General features: G+C 39.2%; 1 protein-coding gene across 10 annotated transcripts in view; it reads right to left on the bottom strand.

Annotated features, from left to right (window-relative positions):
* The window catches only part of ABLIM1 (actin binding LIM protein 1), a 138585-nt gene that overhangs the window by 13052 nt on the left and 107613 nt on the right, over positions 1 to 17920 (bottom strand). For 2 of the 10 annotated variants that reach the window (XM_032695458.1, XM_032695460.1), the window contains 7 exons: positions 17515 to 17644; positions 8835 to 8939; positions 6541 to 6588; positions 4108 to 4254; positions 2355 to 2446; positions 2125 to 2221; positions 67 to 128 (listed from right to left, as the gene is read on the bottom strand). In XM_032695458.1, coding sequence (XP_032551349.1) covers positions 67 to 128; positions 2125 to 2221; positions 2355 to 2446; positions 4108 to 4254; positions 6541 to 6588; positions 8835 to 8939; positions 17515 to 17644 — 681 coding nt within the window. The remainder of the gene's footprint in view (positions 1 to 66; positions 129 to 2124; positions 2222 to 2354; positions 2447 to 4107; positions 4255 to 6540; positions 6589 to 8834; positions 8940 to 17514; positions 17645 to 17920) is intronic. The other 8 variants (XM_032695464.1, XM_032695456.1, XM_032695463.1 and 5 more) reach the window with 5 other exon arrangements.

Raw genomic sequence — 17920 nt, 5'->3', positions numbered from 1 at the left:
ATATGGAAATAAATACCATGGATAATTAAAGCCACCTTTCACTTCTCAAAATCACCATTTTCTTACCCTGTGAAGTCCATTTTTTCCATACCCAGGGAGAGAAGAGGTTTTGGAGGCTGAAGCATGTGCTGTTGGATGAGGAAGGGAAAATATTTTACTGGAAAAATCCCATGGAAACTCAAAAGTTAGAACATTTGAGGAATGAACTAGCATAAAATACACAGTTAAAGTAGTCAAGCACAACTGGACACACTGACTTTAAGAAACTAATCTTTCAGCCTCAAACTCAACACAAACTTTCACACACTCTCTAAGTTACATGCAGCTTTATTGTACCATGGTGGCAGATCATCAAGAAAGGGCACTGTGGTTTTGCCAGGTTCAAAATCAAAATATTCTCCACTGAGTTGAAAGTAATGCTCAGGGATCAGCCAACAGCGCAAAATAACTTTTTATTCCTTATCTAGATAAAGTTTTGCTGTGCAACTTCAGATGGGACCAAAATAAAGTACATGGAGAATCCAAGATCAGCAGTATTTGGAGAGGTTTCCTATTAAAGTCTCCCAGGCAGGTCCATTCAGTTCCACTCTCCTAAGTGGCACATGTGGTTTATATATCATTATACCCTCTGAACCTTTCATGAATTGAATGAACCTGTCTATCCTTCCTACTCAAAGATTATTGCACTCATGTGCAGTTTCTGCTGCTGCCCAAGCCAAGATGCATATGGCCAGCACACTCCATTCTCCCTTATTCACATGCTGCAGCTCGCCACTTGTTGCTACAAAGGAGAAAAGGGTATTAGTTTTGGTCCTGTAACACTGCAGTTGACAGGTGTTTGGATACTGACTTCAATAACTGGAGAACTACGGGAATGGGCAGTGCTAAGTGAATTCAAACAAATTGAGAATTTGGCATTCTGAACCAAAATTATAATTACTGAAATGTCCAGAGTGTGTTTTTAAACATAGATAAAAACATGGATAAATATAAAGATTGTTAGCGTAGTGATCAACAGCAACTCTACAGTTAATACAGTTCCTTCAGACAAGATCCTCCAAATAAAAATGCAATTTTGGGTGTTTTTTAATGTTATTTTTACCACAGGAGGGTGGGGAATGTAGAACTTGAGGCACTATTGCTGCCAAAAATTAGCAGTTTTGGGAAAGATGCCACCGATTCCACAAAAGGCAGCTGATGACTGCACTGATTATCCCTGCAAAGAGGGACGGACACAAATAAAGGAGTCCTCCATCCTGTGCTAAGGTTAATAAAGAAATCATAAGCTCTGAGTTCAGCAGGTAGACTCTGGCCCTGTAAAAATTACAGACAGTGAGGGAGAGCCACAGGCATCCTTTCCAAGGCCATCAAGGCAACATATACAACAGGGAACAGAAGGAAATCTTGGTCTGCTTGGCAGCTCCTCCAGAGACTCCAAATAGACTCATCTTGTCCCTTCTTGACTCAAAGTACTGTTGCAGTCTTACAATGCACAGTGAATGAAACGAGTGAAATAAAATCTCCAAACCCTTCTCTGGAGGTCTGAGAAGGCCACAAATGTATATCAAAATGTGGGATGAGGCAAAGATTCTAAGCCACCAATTAATCAAAGTTAATTTTTTTGCTTTTGCTCTGGAACAGAATACAGCCAAATCAAAATGTTGGCCAAGGTCAAAACTCTGGCTGTGTTCAAAATATGCAGCTCTTCTGGTCAATGTTGCTGATTTTCTTTCCCTGGGAGAAGAGACTAAATAGGAAGAGGAACCATCAGTTTAAGCAAAAGGTTTTATTGTACTTGAATAGCCCAGTCTATTAGCATGTATGCAATGTGACAGTCACCAAACACTTTAGTTCACTCCTTATTTATATTAGAACATCTCTCTCCTTAGAATTGCCTGAAAATCCTCAACTTCATATTTCTTCTAATTAAAATCCAGCCATGACACTCCCACCCTCACCAAAACCAGGTAAAGAATTAGGCCACTCTTTCAGGGCAGATCACCACACATACACATATCAAGCAGTCTTCCCAGTTGTCTCTCTTCTGGGACACTGCCTGATATGTGTAAACATGTTGTTTATTATTCACTGTTCATTATTAGCTCTATTGCCTACATTAATTACCTGGAGAATCGTAACGACTGGCAGAAAGGGCTGACCTACCGCGACTCTCCTTTTCCATCTCTTCTTTCAATATTAACTGTCCCAGACCAGAGTTGAGCTATAAATGGCAATTAAAAGATATATCAGTAAAATAAAGCTGATCAAGACAGTGGTAGAAATAGCTTACAGAAAACAAAGGGGCCCTTTCTGCAGGATATTCAGAAATAGCATGAAGACAAATTCATAACCACCTTCATGAGCTGCTCTTCCTGCAGCTGCCGGCGCCTCTGTAGCTCCTCATCATCTTCGTCTCTTCCACTTGATCTGCGTCTCATGTCAGCTCCTGCTTCCATAAAACCACAGTACAGAGACAGCTTTGTGTACCAGTGCAACCACAGCTTGAAGATTTCAATGCCAGTTCAAAGTACTGGTCAGTCTGATTTGCTGAATAAACAAAGCAGTAATTTCTTGCAAAGTCAAAAGACTTTTTCAAAGCTCACTCTTAATAAAATTCACTTGGATAGCCTGCCTTATGGTTATCAGGCTTGTTATAAAATAAACAAGAGCTTAAACTGCACGTGAGCTCCAAACCAAACAATGGTCCTGGATGCAAAAGCCAAGATTCAATGTAATAGAGAAAAGGAGCTCACATTGCTAGTTCTGGAAACATGGGGTTTAATAGCACCAGTAATTAGATCAGCAGCTGAAAACTTAAAGTCTGATTTACATTTACACTTTTATCTAGACTCAGAAAAGCAAATCTGAATTAACATTTCAAATGGAAAATTAAACTAGTAGTCTCCTAAATGAATACTCATATTTGAAATAAACAAGGCATTATTTTTAGTCTTAAATGAAGTAAACTAATTTGATCCATTGGATAAAGCTAAAATTAACTAAGACATAGGTGTTCTACCTTTTAGTTCCTTAGCTTTTATTGAAGAATTTTTATTTTCTTGAATATCCTTAAGAAATAATCCAATTTGGATACCAGGACTCTTCCGTGAATACATAGAATGTGATATTGGTGCAAGCATTTAGACAGCAGTTGTATTTTTTTCTGCACAGGCTATATCTGATATAGTTATTCGCCAGTCCTATGCTGGACAAACTCAGTGTTTCAAGTATGTAGATTTTCAAATATACAGATGTTTTATGCCTGTAACTGATGTTTCTCAGGCTGCAATCCTATCTAAAGGACATGTTTAAAAAATTGCTGCTTCATGTGCAGCCCCTTCAGTTGGTCACTCTGCTCTCCCACCCTGTGTCTCCTCTACCAGCACTTCTCTGAAGATCCCATTGTGATGAAAACCATACATTCCTTCACAGAAACCCGAAACAAACACCACCTCAGTGCTTCAGACATGTCTTCATGAATGAACCAGGCTAGATAGCTTATTTTATGCTATAGCGTCAATGAAAATTAACAGAGGAAAAAATACAAAGCAAAACAAAAAAAATCTAAAATGATGATGCACATGAATTAAAGAAAAAAAATATGTTTAGTGCTACAACACAGAAGAAAAATACAAAGTCTCTAGAAACAATAACTCTGAAAATCAGGACTTATTTAGTCTGTTAATTGTTCCAATTCAGACATCGTTTCTTGCCATGAAATTAGTCATGTGGTTGGAAGCAATAATATTTTCTGTGGCATAACTGCTATTACCTTAGGACTAAAAGATTAAATACAATAACTGAAAGAAGTCAGGCTTGTGTGACACACCACATTTTTTAAGCTACTGCACTAGAGTTCACAAAATTTTCCTATGGGCTAATCTGTGTGATCAGTTCCAAAGTCCTTTAGCAAAACCCCTTCTACTCAGCGAAATTCAACAGTTTCAGATTCAGACATTCAGCGGTCTCACCAGAAGAGCTGCACTTCGTGGTGAACATCTGGAGTGGATGCCACCTTTACTACCCATTTTTACAGCTCCACTATTAACCTACTTTGGTTACCAGTACCTTTCAAGCCGCATCGTTTCACCATTTGCTTTTGCATACCTATGGCAGCAAGGGAGGGAGGACCTGGCCAGTGGTCCGTCTCAATCTTTGGTATCTCGTTGGGTGCTGGTGCATGAGCTGCTGGGAACTTGGAGGACTTGATGATATCCTCGGAGGACTTGCTCTGTGCTGCCAAAGCAGCTGCATCTAGATGGCAATCAGGGAACTTAGCTATGTAATAATCTGTATCGATACAAAGGTCTTCCTTACTCTGGCAAAATTTTATACTTTACAAGCAGTTAATTTTCAGAAGTGAACATTTTCATGTTTTGCTATTCTAATTGCAATTTGAAGCAAGGTAATGCCTTTCTCTTGCCAATAGGCTGGAATCGAACCTTCCTCTCCTCCCACATTCCCACCCCCAAAATAACCCCAAATCAGCTTTGGATTTTACTAGGGTTTCACAGTGGAAGAATGATTAGGCAAGAGTGAGAAAATTCAGCCTAAGAGTATTCATCAATATCTCTTAAGGACAGCTGATTATTAATGAAGATGAACCCAGATTTATGATCTGTCTTCCCTCTAGGGCAAGAAAACAAATAGTTCAGAGGAACAGTACTAATTTTAACACTACTGATGATAATTATTTCCTATATTTCTGTGAAAAGCTGCAAAACAAACAAAACATAGAAACCTGAAACAAATATATTTAACTAGGGGAATTTTTTTTCTGCTGCATGCTCTTGCTTATAGCATGCAGTAGTAGCAAAAGCAGATGTAAACTTATTAATAAATACTAAACTCCATTCAGATCAACTTGGCAGGGAAAGGCACTTGCAATCCACTGAACCTCATCAATAAAATAGCTCAGCCATGGGCATCCACTTAAGATTCCATTCTAAGCCAAAGTCTCATAAAAGCATGTGAGGATGTGCATTATGGCTTTCACTTCTTGACATTAAAAAGAAAAAAAATCCAGTAGGATTCAGTTTACATTAAACCCAGCCTTAACTACCTCTTAAGACGCAAACTGTTAGCTCAAATCACCTTCACTTACATGAAGCTATTGTATCAGAAGCAAGGGTGCTGGACTTTTTTTCCTTTTCTCTTCTTGTTTTAAAAACAGAAAGACATCTGTTAACGAAGTGATGCCCTGTTTGCTCATCCAACATGTTCAGGGTAGTTTAGGAACATCAGTATTAGATATCATTGGTAATTCTGACCAGTTTATGACTGGGAAAATCTAAGCATAATTGCAGGCATGGAGGAAGCTGGTCAGAGTTTACAAAAGCATGACTTCAAACAGTACTTACGTATTAGAATTGGTGATGTCAGAGGTTAAACATTCACATGTTAATGGGAAGTGAGGAGATACATTAAAACCATAAAAATAAACAGAAACAATGTTAAGACTTTTTCCAAAATGAGCATATGGTTTGAAACTTAAAAAAAGAAAGGAAAAAACCCTGATGCAATACCAGAGCAGCGTAATTTGCAATTCCTGACTGCAGAACGGACTTCTGGGCTTTCCTGCTCAGCTCAGTTCAATGCCTCTCAGCCAACTGTTCATCTAAACCTGGTAGAACTGTTAATTTGCCACTTAACCCTAAATACACTTCACTGGATAAAAAGTCTGCAAAAGGATGCAAACTCAAGAGTCTTTAAGAAGTGGAGTCATCTGTCTTTCACCACAGTAAATAAAAATCATCTCCTATGCACAGTTTTATGTTCACAGGAGAAGGGAAGAGTGAACACACTCCATTGTAACGGGACCTTGTCCTGCGGTACTAATGACAGGCAAGGCAGTGGGCTTCTGCCATCACTGGTGTTGCAGATTTGCTATAGCAACATCTCCACCAAAAAGCTTAGTTCACTAACACTGCTGTCCAACTCAGAATCCAAACCCCTGGAAAAACAAGTACAGTGTATTACTTGAGCTGTCTCACAGGGCCTGAGAATCAAATTAGTCCTGTCAGTGATAAGTGCCACCTATAATACCTTCACTAATTAAAGATTCCTATTTGAAGCCACAGATACATTCAGAATTCCAGTCTGATAATAACATCTCCATCTTTGCTGTTGAAGTAAATTATTATACGGTGTTTGTTTAAAGTAAGGAAATTTCAAAAATTCCCCATCAGAGAAGAGTTTGTTGTTAATGCATTTTAACATGACCAGTACTTGTATTGTGAAAATATAAATTTAAAGAAGTGAAATATTGAAAGGCATCATAATGCTAAAGAAACAGCAAAATCCCAGCTAGTGCAATTTTGCCATTAATATCCACATGGCCAAGATTAAACCATATGATCCAAATGAAACAACATGCTTTAAAACATAACCACTTGGCAGGACATGCAATAACAGCTGTTTCAAACTTCGACTACTAAACTTATGCTTACAAATTAAAAACTGAATGCTTTTCACTAATCTGCACACCTTATAATTCAGTTGGCATTCCACTTTTGAAATAAAAAGAGAAAGATCATTTACCGTGCTGTTTGTAGATGGGCGGTTTCCTGTAAATGTTGACACCTTGATCTGTGATATTAAGACACAGAAAAAAGGGGATATGAAAACCACTTCAGTTGTAGATAACGATATCCAGCACTAAAACAACAGACAGACCAAATCAAGGATGTAAACAAGAAAAAGCCAGAAAGCTATTTCTAGTATTATACAAAATCAGATTATTTAAAGAAAAGAAAATATAAGAACAAGTGAAAAGTCAAAGACATGTGGTATGAAGTCCTTTGGAGCTGATTCTGTAACATGTAGATGCATCAAGTCATGATTTAAAGTGGAATAAGTTAGAGAAGAAATGTAAGCAGGCAAGACATTTCAATGGTGAGGATACAAGCCATTTGGGGAAAACTATCCCAAATAACTTCTGGGGAAAATTGTGCTTCAGCTCAATTTTCTTTCCAACTGACTGGCTGGATTGAGCAGAGGAGAATGCAGTGAGCCTACAATTCACTTCAAAATCCAGAGCACAAAATACCTGCCTTGGACATTGTTTTGAACAGGCACACTTCAGCGAGTCAAAAGGGATGCTTTATGCAGTGTTAACTGATATGCTACTAATTCTCAAACCACAAGGATAGATTTTATTTCTTTTTTTTTTCTGTAACTTTCTTTTGTAAGGCCCACCACACTGTATATCACTTATGTAAATCAGAATAAAAACTCTTCCCAGAACTCTAATGCAGTAAATCTACAGCATGTCTAAAAGATACCGTATTTTTACAAACAATAATCTAGGACAGGAACCATTTTGTTCTAAAGTACCTTCCCACCCAAGCCAACATTTCATGTATTCAGCACAGCTACAAATAACAAAAGTTAATCCAAAATCAGTGCTACAGTGAAAAACTGTGCCAAAATCTTATTAGAAGACCAAAACGAGCTACTGGGAACTAGAAAATTAACATCAGAAACCCATTTTGCTACTTTGTTCTGCCTGAAAAAAGTTTTCAGTTACAACAGAATGAAAGATGAAAAGGAATTTCAGAAATACATGCGGTGTATCACAGATCCAATTAAAGTTCTACAGAAGACAACCTTGCCTTTGGCGTTAAGGAAAGCTAACCCTAAAAATCCATTGAAACAGAGGCAAATCCTGCTCTGCAGAGCCCTACATCCTTAACTATACAGGCAAACGCATTGCACTCAAGGACACTGCGGTATCTCACTCATGTGTGATCTGTTATGGCCACTTGACCAGCAAATAGGTACAAACATCACAAGGGTAGTCATGCAGTGCTTTTGCGCACATCTACACCACAAAGCTCTAAGTGAGACAGGAGCACAGCTCCTTCTGTGGCTGCACCACTCTCCCACCGTGCTCAAGATTATCACAGCTATTCATGCTTCAGCTCACGCAAGTCCAAGTGAGCCAGGTTAGCGTAAGCGGTTAAACCAGCCAACCTTAGCCAGGCCAGGTCACGCTGGGGCTGAAGGGAGTGCACACAAACAGTTTATTTGCCAGATTTGAGGAATGGAGGAGGAGCAGTAACCTCTGGCAGCATGGAGGGACACTAGGCTGAAGGGGACCTGAAGAATAACTGGATATAATAAGGCTTTCAGCTAGCACTGATGCAGTCAGATGCATGTCCACAACCCTATGGGGACACAGCCTTATCCCATCAAAATCGAAGACAGATGATCTTCTCAGATGCTGGAATAACTCTGCAGCTCACTTCAAAACAGAGACTGCATTTTATATAGAGGACATCCCAAGGTATATATATATCCTTGTGGATCTGCAGGTATGCCTGAGGACACCATGCCATTGCACTAAACAAGTAAAGAAACACCCTCACCTGCTTTAAAAAAAAGGAACACTAGAATTATTGGGTTCAAGACTGAAACAAGTCACAGCAATCTGAATGTACAACATACGTAATGGTTCACTGGCCACCTCTTTTCTGCATGTCAATCAAAACCAACTCCTAAAATTAGCAGAGCTATGCTGGTGCTCAGATGGTGCAACTGGGAGAAAAATCAAGCCCTACGTAGCTCATATACAGCTTACAGGCCAAAAACAGACTCTGAAAACCAAGACATTCTAACAGTGAAACACCTGACCAACAGAACAGGCAAAAATCACAACGAAGCCCCATATTTCTTAAGGTACTACTCCTCTCAGCAACCCGAGAAGCAGTTCCAAACCCTGAGGGTGAAACCCATGGTAAAAAGTGTGAAACGATGGAGACAAGACAGAAGTTACAAAGGCTACATTCTACACTGTGACAGGACACCAAGACACATACAGTGCCAGCTCCTACCTGGAACATGGAAATGTTTAGGGGCCTGAGCGTAAGTTGGAGTGAGAGGGCGACTGTCAGGCCGATAGGGGACAGGGGAGTTCCGACCGCTGGACGGCTCATTGCCTCCAATGAAAAAATGGAGAAAACAAAATGAGAAGAGGGAGAGCAATTAAAAAAAGAAAAAAAAAAAAAAGCAAGCCCAATCACACCCAAACAAAACTGGTGGAATCAAAACTTCCAGGAAGAAAAGAAGTTGAACCAAAAATATAAATACAAACAATAAGGAGAACTGGTAGCCCTGGGTGACTTTTTTATCCCCCTGATATTCCTGCAGAGACAAAAATTCATGTTCAGGCTGGAGTTGAGGTTTGAGCAGCTCAGACTCATTCTGACGGCATGCAGGCAGGAGTTGTGTGCTCAGAGCTGGTGCTTAGATGGGCAGTGTGGAAAAGAAGAATGGAAAGTTACTTGGCAATCAATTTTTAGTATGGAGATTGATATTTGGAATTCAAAGGCGCAAACATGGAGCATAGTATTAGATATGCAAACCGAAAGCAGATAGAAGCAGATGCTGGCAGTTACTACAGTTCACTAAACCAAAAGTGTACAGAAACTAGAAACAGAAAATAGCTGTTAGCTCACTTGGCCCATATCAAAAGGCATAACTGTTCATTACACACTCTTTCACTGGTTTAGAAAAATTCTGATATGCCAAAATAATTTGTAAAGCAGTGCAGCCCATCTGGTGGCTGCACCCACATTGCTGGTGACACTCCAAATCTCTGTCAATGTCAAACTGGGCTCTGATGACAATATTTCACCACTGCTGATTTAGCAAACCTGAATCTAATGCCTAAAAACTTTAGTTCCATTTTGCACACACTGTTTGTTCCACTTGTAGGATTACTCTTATTGGGACTACTTTGCCTCCTAACAATGCACCTCAGCAATCCAACGGCCCTGAAAGTTCCTGTGTCTTGCCAGAGCAAGAGGGTTGTTGCAGAACCATGCTGGTTGATCCCCAAATATCAAGACTTAGCAGCCAGATATCCAAACACATGGCTCTGTGTGTACCTTAGAAGAATGCTGCTGCCTTTTACACTGTGCCATTCTTCATACTAGGGAGAACCATCCGCATGGGTGCTTATTTTACATGAGTGGGGATGATCACAATAGTGAAAAGTAGGGGAACATCAAATCCCTTCCATTTTTCAAATATGCACAAAGGCTTAGAAAACCTTAGGAAAACAGATTAAGAAAAAATGGAGTAGGGGGGTGGTGAGAATGATAACAAGTACAGGAGAGCTATAAAACACAAGAAAAAGGAAATTGCAGGCCTCCTTTCACCTGCAGGTTTCCTATGTCCTGTTAGACGACCCAAAACCTTGGACTCAGTACATTTCTTATTTATATATTTGGGGTGGGGGATAGGTGTGGGAGAAGAAAAAAAGAAGTTTTCCTTACAATTTACACAAAAAATCATCTTTTACTTGAACAGTCATCTGCCAATGTAAAAGGCACCAAAAAGGAGAAAAAAATGCTCTTTACAAACCTTGGTGAAAGAGATGTGCCACAGAGGCCTCTGCCAGTGTACAAGTTAGCCCATCTGCATATACATGTTTTATAAACTACATGCCCATTTCAGGGGGCTTGGTTGTACAAAATTTTTCCAGAAGAATGCATGTGCAAAATTCTATATTTACCACTTTGACGTTTCAGCCCTAAAAGACATGATGTTCTTTCAACCACATGACTTGACAGTGGTTTTCTAATTCGGGTGCAGCAGTGCTGAGTTTCTGGCCAAGTAACAGTAAGTGCTAGGTTTACTAACTCTGAAAAGCAGTATGAATGATTAATTAAAACATTTTTGCCATATCTCAATCTATGGTCCGTTACTTAGCAATTCTACTTCTCCAGCCTTTGAGATATTGTGATGGTGAAACACCTCACTTGGTTAAGCTGATTTTACTTATGTCTTTTGTTTGTATTGAGTTACTTTTCAGCAAAATCATTATTCTATAAGGCAAAAAACCCCCCATCAATATTGATATAGTCTCAAGATATACAGACATGTCACTCCGCCTTTCTGCTTCCACTAGCAATTAGTTCACTCAATGAAAGAGAAGAACAAAAGGGATTTATTGACCTGTGGACTTGTCACAACGAAGGAGTCACAAATACATTTTACCTGTTGGGAACTGGGAAACAAAATGTGGGCATGTTCAATTTGCAATGCCTCAATCACCAATGCTAAAAATACAGGGAAGAAATCCTTCTTATACCCCTCCCTATCTCAGCCAGATGCAACTAAGTATGCTCACACACATAAATGTGTGCTGGCTAATCTTGTATCTGGGACACAGATAATTTGTTTAGAGAGAACTGGTAATGCTGCATAATGCATCCAGTACCAGACAATTACTGTGGTACCATCCTCCACATGATGCTCTACAGATGTCTCTACTGGCTTGTATTTCCTGGGGTTCCTGTGCAGTCTCTACCTTCCTAATTATTCCTACCAGTAGGGACAAATAACTCTCCTTTACACTTTCTAGGATGGCAGACTCATTACCTCCAACCTCTGCAAGAGGGAATAGTACATCTACTTAGCTTCTCATTAGACCATCCCTGAGGAGCCACTCTCAGAACAAGGCTTAAGTGCTTCAGATGCAGCTGTAAAATCACCCACAGTTTATGGAAGCAGTGCCAACATCTGCAGAATGTGCATATGGACACAGGCAAGCAGAGCTCCTGGCTGCCTGCACCTGCCTCCCAGGGCCTGCTTGCAGCTTTACATAAAAGTAGGGTCTCTGCATGCCCTGAATTTGGATTCCTTGCTGTGCCTGCACAGGAAAGCCTCTCTCTTACTGTCTCAGATATACCGTAACTACTTTTAACTCCCCAAAGCAACAAGAGCAGTCCACCAACACCAACACAGAAAGAACTAGCTCCCACATTCAACATAAAGTTGAATATGCATGTGTGTAGGTCGGGGGGGTTGGAGGTTAAGAGATAACAGAATAAACTTAATATAAAAATCAATCCCTAGAGCACAGAAGCCTCAGAAGTGAAATTTAGAGGCTTTTTTTTTTTTTTCTTTCATTCTCTTTGGTCCATCAGGGAGTTCTTGTTTTCTATAGCTCAATTTGTTAAGCAGGTTGCCATAGCAGTCAGGAATATAATTGCTTGCCTATACACTGCACAGTGTAATGCAGGTTCCTGCTGCCTTCTGAAGTGCTCACCACTGGGCTCACTGTGTGATTCACAAGCTCAGTTCACAGAATCAGGACAGAAAACCCACACGCAACCAACACTGAGCCTTCTGTCAGCTTGCAGTCTAGTTGCTCTACTTCTCAATAAACATAGAAAAACAAGCTCAAAAATACCTGAAACCCTAAGTCCTATCCAGGTTTTGTCAAATTATCATTCATCATCTTGTCCAGATGTGTAGATCTTATTTCACACACAAAACTGAAAATCATGGAACAGCCAAAATAGCTGTTTTCCACAGCAGAACTTTCAGCTGCATCCACAAAACCCTGGAAATAGTTATCATGTACAAAGATGATTTGATTTTAGAAAGATGCCTCAGGGAAGGAAAGCAGGAACCTGTGAAAACCAAGGCTCAGATTCACTATAAAGGTGGGTAGATTCCTCACGAGAAGGGTCTGTGAGCAAAGGAATACACAATACTTTGGAGCTCTCTATATGGAAATCTTATGGGAGCTTTGCAATACACTTGAATGCCTTTGAAAAATTCTAGGCATGTGAGATGAAATCCTGGCTCTCAATAAGACTTTTGTCTCTGATTTCAGAAGGGTCAGGGTTTCTTTCATTTGTGGACTTGTTTTGATTCTTTTATAGCAAAGACAGTACTTTATTGAGACAAGACCAAATTCAATGGGGAGTCCAAATCAGATTAGATGAAGTCTAAGCTGATGCATATTACATGCTTTTCCAGCTTGTTCAACATATATGTTCCATCAACAAACTCTCACTAAGACTTTACTTTCCGAGGCATATTTAGTCCCTTTCACTCCTCCAATTTCTTGACTTTTGCCTTTAAACTTTATGTTGTATGAAAACACACTGAAACTGGTCTAAATGTCTACTTTTCTGGCTTGATTATACAAAATAACACAAATGAAATGTGTCATATAACACTTTAATTATCATTATGCCGTTTGGAAATCACACCCCTTTACCAAAGCAGTTTAGGCACGATCCATATTTTCTGACTCTTAAAAGAAGAAACCCTAAAACTACAGCTTTATGAGATCTTTCTTACAAAGTTATATCAAGTTCACCTTCTTGCTAAAAATACAAGTGAGAAATGCTGACCAAGTAACAAGGTGACCACATGATGCCTCTTTTTTGAATCACTGCAAATGTATCCATCACATCTAATTAACCCCAAACAGTGCTACTGTCCTCATTTCAGATACATTTACAAGTTCTAATTCCTTATTAGACACAGAAGCGCTACTCCAGGAAAAGAGTGCAGTTCTTCAAACTCTGAAAACAGACACCTAGAATACCCAAGGCAATCCCTTAAAGGTAAGAATACCAGGGAGCTCCATTAGATGCAGCCAGTGCCAGAATGATCTCCCTTTTCTGCTGCACTGTGCTTCTTTCTCTCAACCAGCTATTTGGCTGCTCTTTCAGTTCAGCTAAGTGAATTACAAGATATGGGTACCTGCTACTTGCCCCTTCTCACATGTACAACATCCTTGCGTGGTGAACACTGTCACAGTGACATGAACTTGAGCTTTCATGAGCTTTGCCGAGTTACGACACACAAATGATGCTCAGGCCTTCAGAAAATTGTGGATTCTTACAACATCTTCCATGGCATATCTGATAAAAACCATCCCCACCCCTTTGCCTACAGCGCTTGCAATCCCACTTGGCCTTTTGTGCCAATAACTGAGAGAGACACCTGATCTATACACCAGGTAATTCTTTGAAATCTGAAAACAATAAGCATGGATTTCCAATAGTTCTTCTCATTTATCGGTTGAAGAAGCTATTTTCTCAACTGAAAAAGAATGAAAATGCCACTTGAAAAAGTGTGAGCATTCATTTTTATTTACAGCAAAGAAATGTTGAAATTGCAAGGACTATGAATTAACTGCATGCTGAAATGAGCACTTGTATCTATTTTTAAGGGTCCCAATTTTTTTAAGTGAGGTATTTTTTTAATAGTGACATAATAGGAAGGTGGACAGTGCAGATTAACAAAAATCATCTAAGAAAAGGCAAGAATAAAATTAGTAATGGTGATCTGAATGCCTAAAGATGTATGATATTGAAATCTATTATCATTTCTTGAAAGTTCATGGCAACAACTTTCTTGAAACTGCTTTTGATTATCTCCAATTTATGATTAACTACATTCATCAATGCTGCCAGATTAGAATCTATGTTCAACTTACTCAGCTGCCTCTTTTTGAGTTCTTGAGGCGATATAAGCTTGTGACCTTCTCCCCCAAAAGAAGAGATGGCCCAGTTAGAGTGCTCCAGTAGAAATTAACATAAAACTACATTCACAGAAAGCAAGAAACAAAACTAAAATCTTATTGAGTTAAAAATTAGTTCCTTGAAGGGATACAATAAAAGAACAATCCTTCTCCAAAACAAATAATGGGAAATAAAAGATTTAGTAAAAGACTAGATCCTTAAATAATGTAAATCATTGCAATGCTACTGCCTTTAGCAGAGCCTGCCAATTCACATTAGTTTTAGAAAGGCCTGGAGATTTTAATTTTACTTTGCTGGGCTCTAATCAGCCAATGTGGATAATAAAGATTAACTGCATTGTTGCCATTGATTTTTATATAACCTTTTTCTTCTCCATATTTTTTTTCATCACCTTGCTCTCATTCAGGCAATAGTGTAGTCAATTTTTCAATGCATACTTAAAGAATGTGGAACTAATAATTAAATTTTATATGCTAACTGCTGAAGTGATTGTTATGCACTGCTTTAGAAAGAAGCTAAACGAGGCATATACAGGTTCTAAATAGCAAATGACAGTGGTTTTCTGTGTATTTCTACCAGGTAAATGTTTGGTGGCTCTTCAACTAGGGCCCTTAGAAATGACATATTTCCTCCAAAAAAGGACATTATGTCTATGCTAACGTAGTTCTAAGTGCAACGGCACATTTCGAGGCATGCTCAGCTACACAGCCAACGACCACCTTAGAGATACACCTTATCAGCTTTGCCAGAATGCTAATAAATCTCCAGCCTGGAGGGTACTCCCTGGAGAGGCCTGGCTCCTTACCTTTGACATGGGGGATGAAGTGGTGTCGGAAGGGGGAGTTGGGGCGGGAGTCATGGTGAGAGGAGCTGAGACTGCTCGTGCGCAGGTATGACAAGCGCTGCACACCAGTAGGGAGCAGCTCTGCGGCAGCAGGGAGTCGGGGGGCAGAACACAATGAAAACAAAGAAAAACAATAAGAGAAAGGCAGGGAAGGAGGCTTCAGAGGAAGGGAAAGAAAAAAGGCATTGAACAATTAGGATTCTGAAAAGAAGGAAGGAGAAAAAAAAAAAGGTTAAAGACGTACCAAAGGGTTCATAAATGTTAGACAAAATTACAGGAAGTATTAGAAGAGAAGCTTAGATTTGTACTGCATCACTAATTTTAGCATAACATTATTGGCTTAATGAGCTTCTGATCTATGCCTTGTTACCTGAAAGTAGCTTGCTACCAGCATGCAAACATCACAAACACTGATGCTCAATTAGTTAAGAAAGCAGCTGGTTTGGAAAGTGCCTGACCAAAAAATGTCAGCCAAGAGGCATGCGAGCTGTTTTCTATTGTTTTAAGACATTCCAAAAATGCTGCCAACATCAGCTAGGGCACAGCAGGAGGAAAAGGCTGCAAACTTTTTCAGAGCTTGTATGTAGCACTCAATTTTTGAAGAACCTTACGCTGACAACGTCAATACAGCAGTTCACTTCTCTCTCAAGGGCTAGCTGGGAGCAAAACAGAAGTTATCTGGGGCCACTGGGTTTATTCAGAGAGAAATTATTCTTGCAAATAACATGGTGAAAAGAAGTGCCATTAGGAGAAAAAAGGTAAATATACATGTGCTAGTATTCAACATGAATAATTATTGTGGGAAAATAATTACTGTAGGAAAATTATTAGTGTTAGTGATTACCCCAAAGCAGGGTAGAAAATATCAAATGATGAATTTGATAGAATTACTTCTCTGTCATGTGAGGAACAGTAACAGGTGAGTAGAAGACGAGAACATATGAGCAGAGATAAGTTTGAACAAATATCTTCTTAGAAAAATCCCTCAGGGTGTGGACTTTTCAAGATTTTATATTTGGATCCAAACTGTGGCTTGAGCCCATCCGCTCATCACAAGAGTTACATCAACAGAGACTGCTTCTGGGAAGGTCTTTGACTGAACACAGACAGTAAAACTCAATCACAGTAGAGTCTGGAATAGAACCTGGATTTGTTCATATCTCTGATACAACTGATATAAATGGAAAAATCCCCTCAGAATTGTCAGAATCAAGAGACAGAAGTTTGCAGCTTTTTCATGCTTTCAAGTCTCTTTCAGTTTCAGTTGTAACGTCATCTTAAAACACAGTCATGTTGTCAGCACCAAGTATCAGACACAATTTGCTTCTGTCCCACCTCCCCTGGGTCCCGTAAATAAGGCATTCACTGACAGACACAATTGGCTGCTTTCAGCCCACCCCCACTAGGAAATGGCTACAGCATTCAAGTTCCACAGTGGTGGCTCTATTATAAATCTTTAATTTTAAAAATGCAGCTCCTATTGCATATGGGCTTTTGGCATCCCAACTGTTCAGCTGTAATCACCAAGGAAGATGAAACCGTGCGATTGTATCACTTAATTTAAAAACAGATTACAAAGATTTAATTCATTACCATACACAATAAAATCAGTCTTGAAGAGTCTTCAATGAATAGCATTTAGCAATACATTTTTACGCTGTTTGGGTGTGGATGAATAGTTCATTTTTATGTCTAGCTTTTATATACACAACCAGTAATTTTGAATGCACTGGGAACCTGAACGACCTGTACATTTTCTAGATTGCACACAGAACTTGCACATCACTGCTAAACCAGAAAATGAAGTCTGTGTTTTCCAGTGTTCCCAGGCAATTGCCTATGGTTTTAATTAAGAAAGATACCTTGTGAACCATGTGTACATGCTTTAAAAAATGACTAGCAATTTGGAACATATGGGTGTTTTGCTGCTGAATATGAGATTCTATGGTGGCACCAAGCTTTAAATGAATTTTTTAGAAGGGAGTAAACCTACATTACTGACTTCTGTGTAGTCAAGCCATAATTTTTGTTTCCAATATGTGATACTTTTTCCAAATTCCAGAATGAAATTTGTGATTCACTGCTGCAAATTTTTGCTTGCTTTCAGAAACATACAAATATTTTAAAAATAATTGATTGGAAATGAAACCAGAAGATACATATTTATGACATAAGCAACACTCATTAGCCTAGTGCAAAAGACTACAACAGTCAAGAGCAAAAAAACAGATAGAAAACGAGATATTAAAATATGCAACAATTTTTCAATCCTGACTTTTCACTCCTAAAAGAAACAAGTGCTTCACTGCACCACTAAGTGGCATAATAAAGAAACAATAGTTTTACACATACTTCTAATGCAGTTGCCCTTACCAGGTCTGTGGAAATGCTGAGGGGAGCGTGACATGGTGGGTGTGTAGCTGTGACGACTGTACACTGGAGAATTGATGGAGCCCTGACTAGTAGACCTGTGAATCATGCGATCCCGGACATCCTGGTAACCCTGCAGAACAGAAACATCCACTAATAAATGTAAATGCACATTACACACCTTTAGCAGCACTTAACTTCCATGGATCTGAAGGCATCAGCAGAAGCTACTGAAATAGCAATATCCCTTAAACTTTCAACCTACTTCATTGTTACTGTTCTCCAGTGATCTCTTCCAAAGAGTTCAATCCATTTTTATAGTCAAGGACAGAGTTCATTCTTGGAAGGTTCCAACCCCACCTGTAATTTCTGTTAAATTCTATATAATCCTAGATCTGCCCACATTCCC

The sequence above is a fragment of the Chiroxiphia lanceolata genome, chromosome 8 (genome assembly GCF_009829145.1).
Source record: "Chiroxiphia lanceolata isolate bChiLan1 chromosome 8, bChiLan1.pri, whole genome shotgun sequence".
Taxonomy (NCBI): Eukaryota; Metazoa; Chordata; class Aves; order Passeriformes; family Pipridae; genus Chiroxiphia; species Chiroxiphia lanceolata.
The sequence above is the reverse complement of the archived record's forward strand: the minus strand, read 5'-3'. Positions and strand labels throughout refer to the sequence as shown.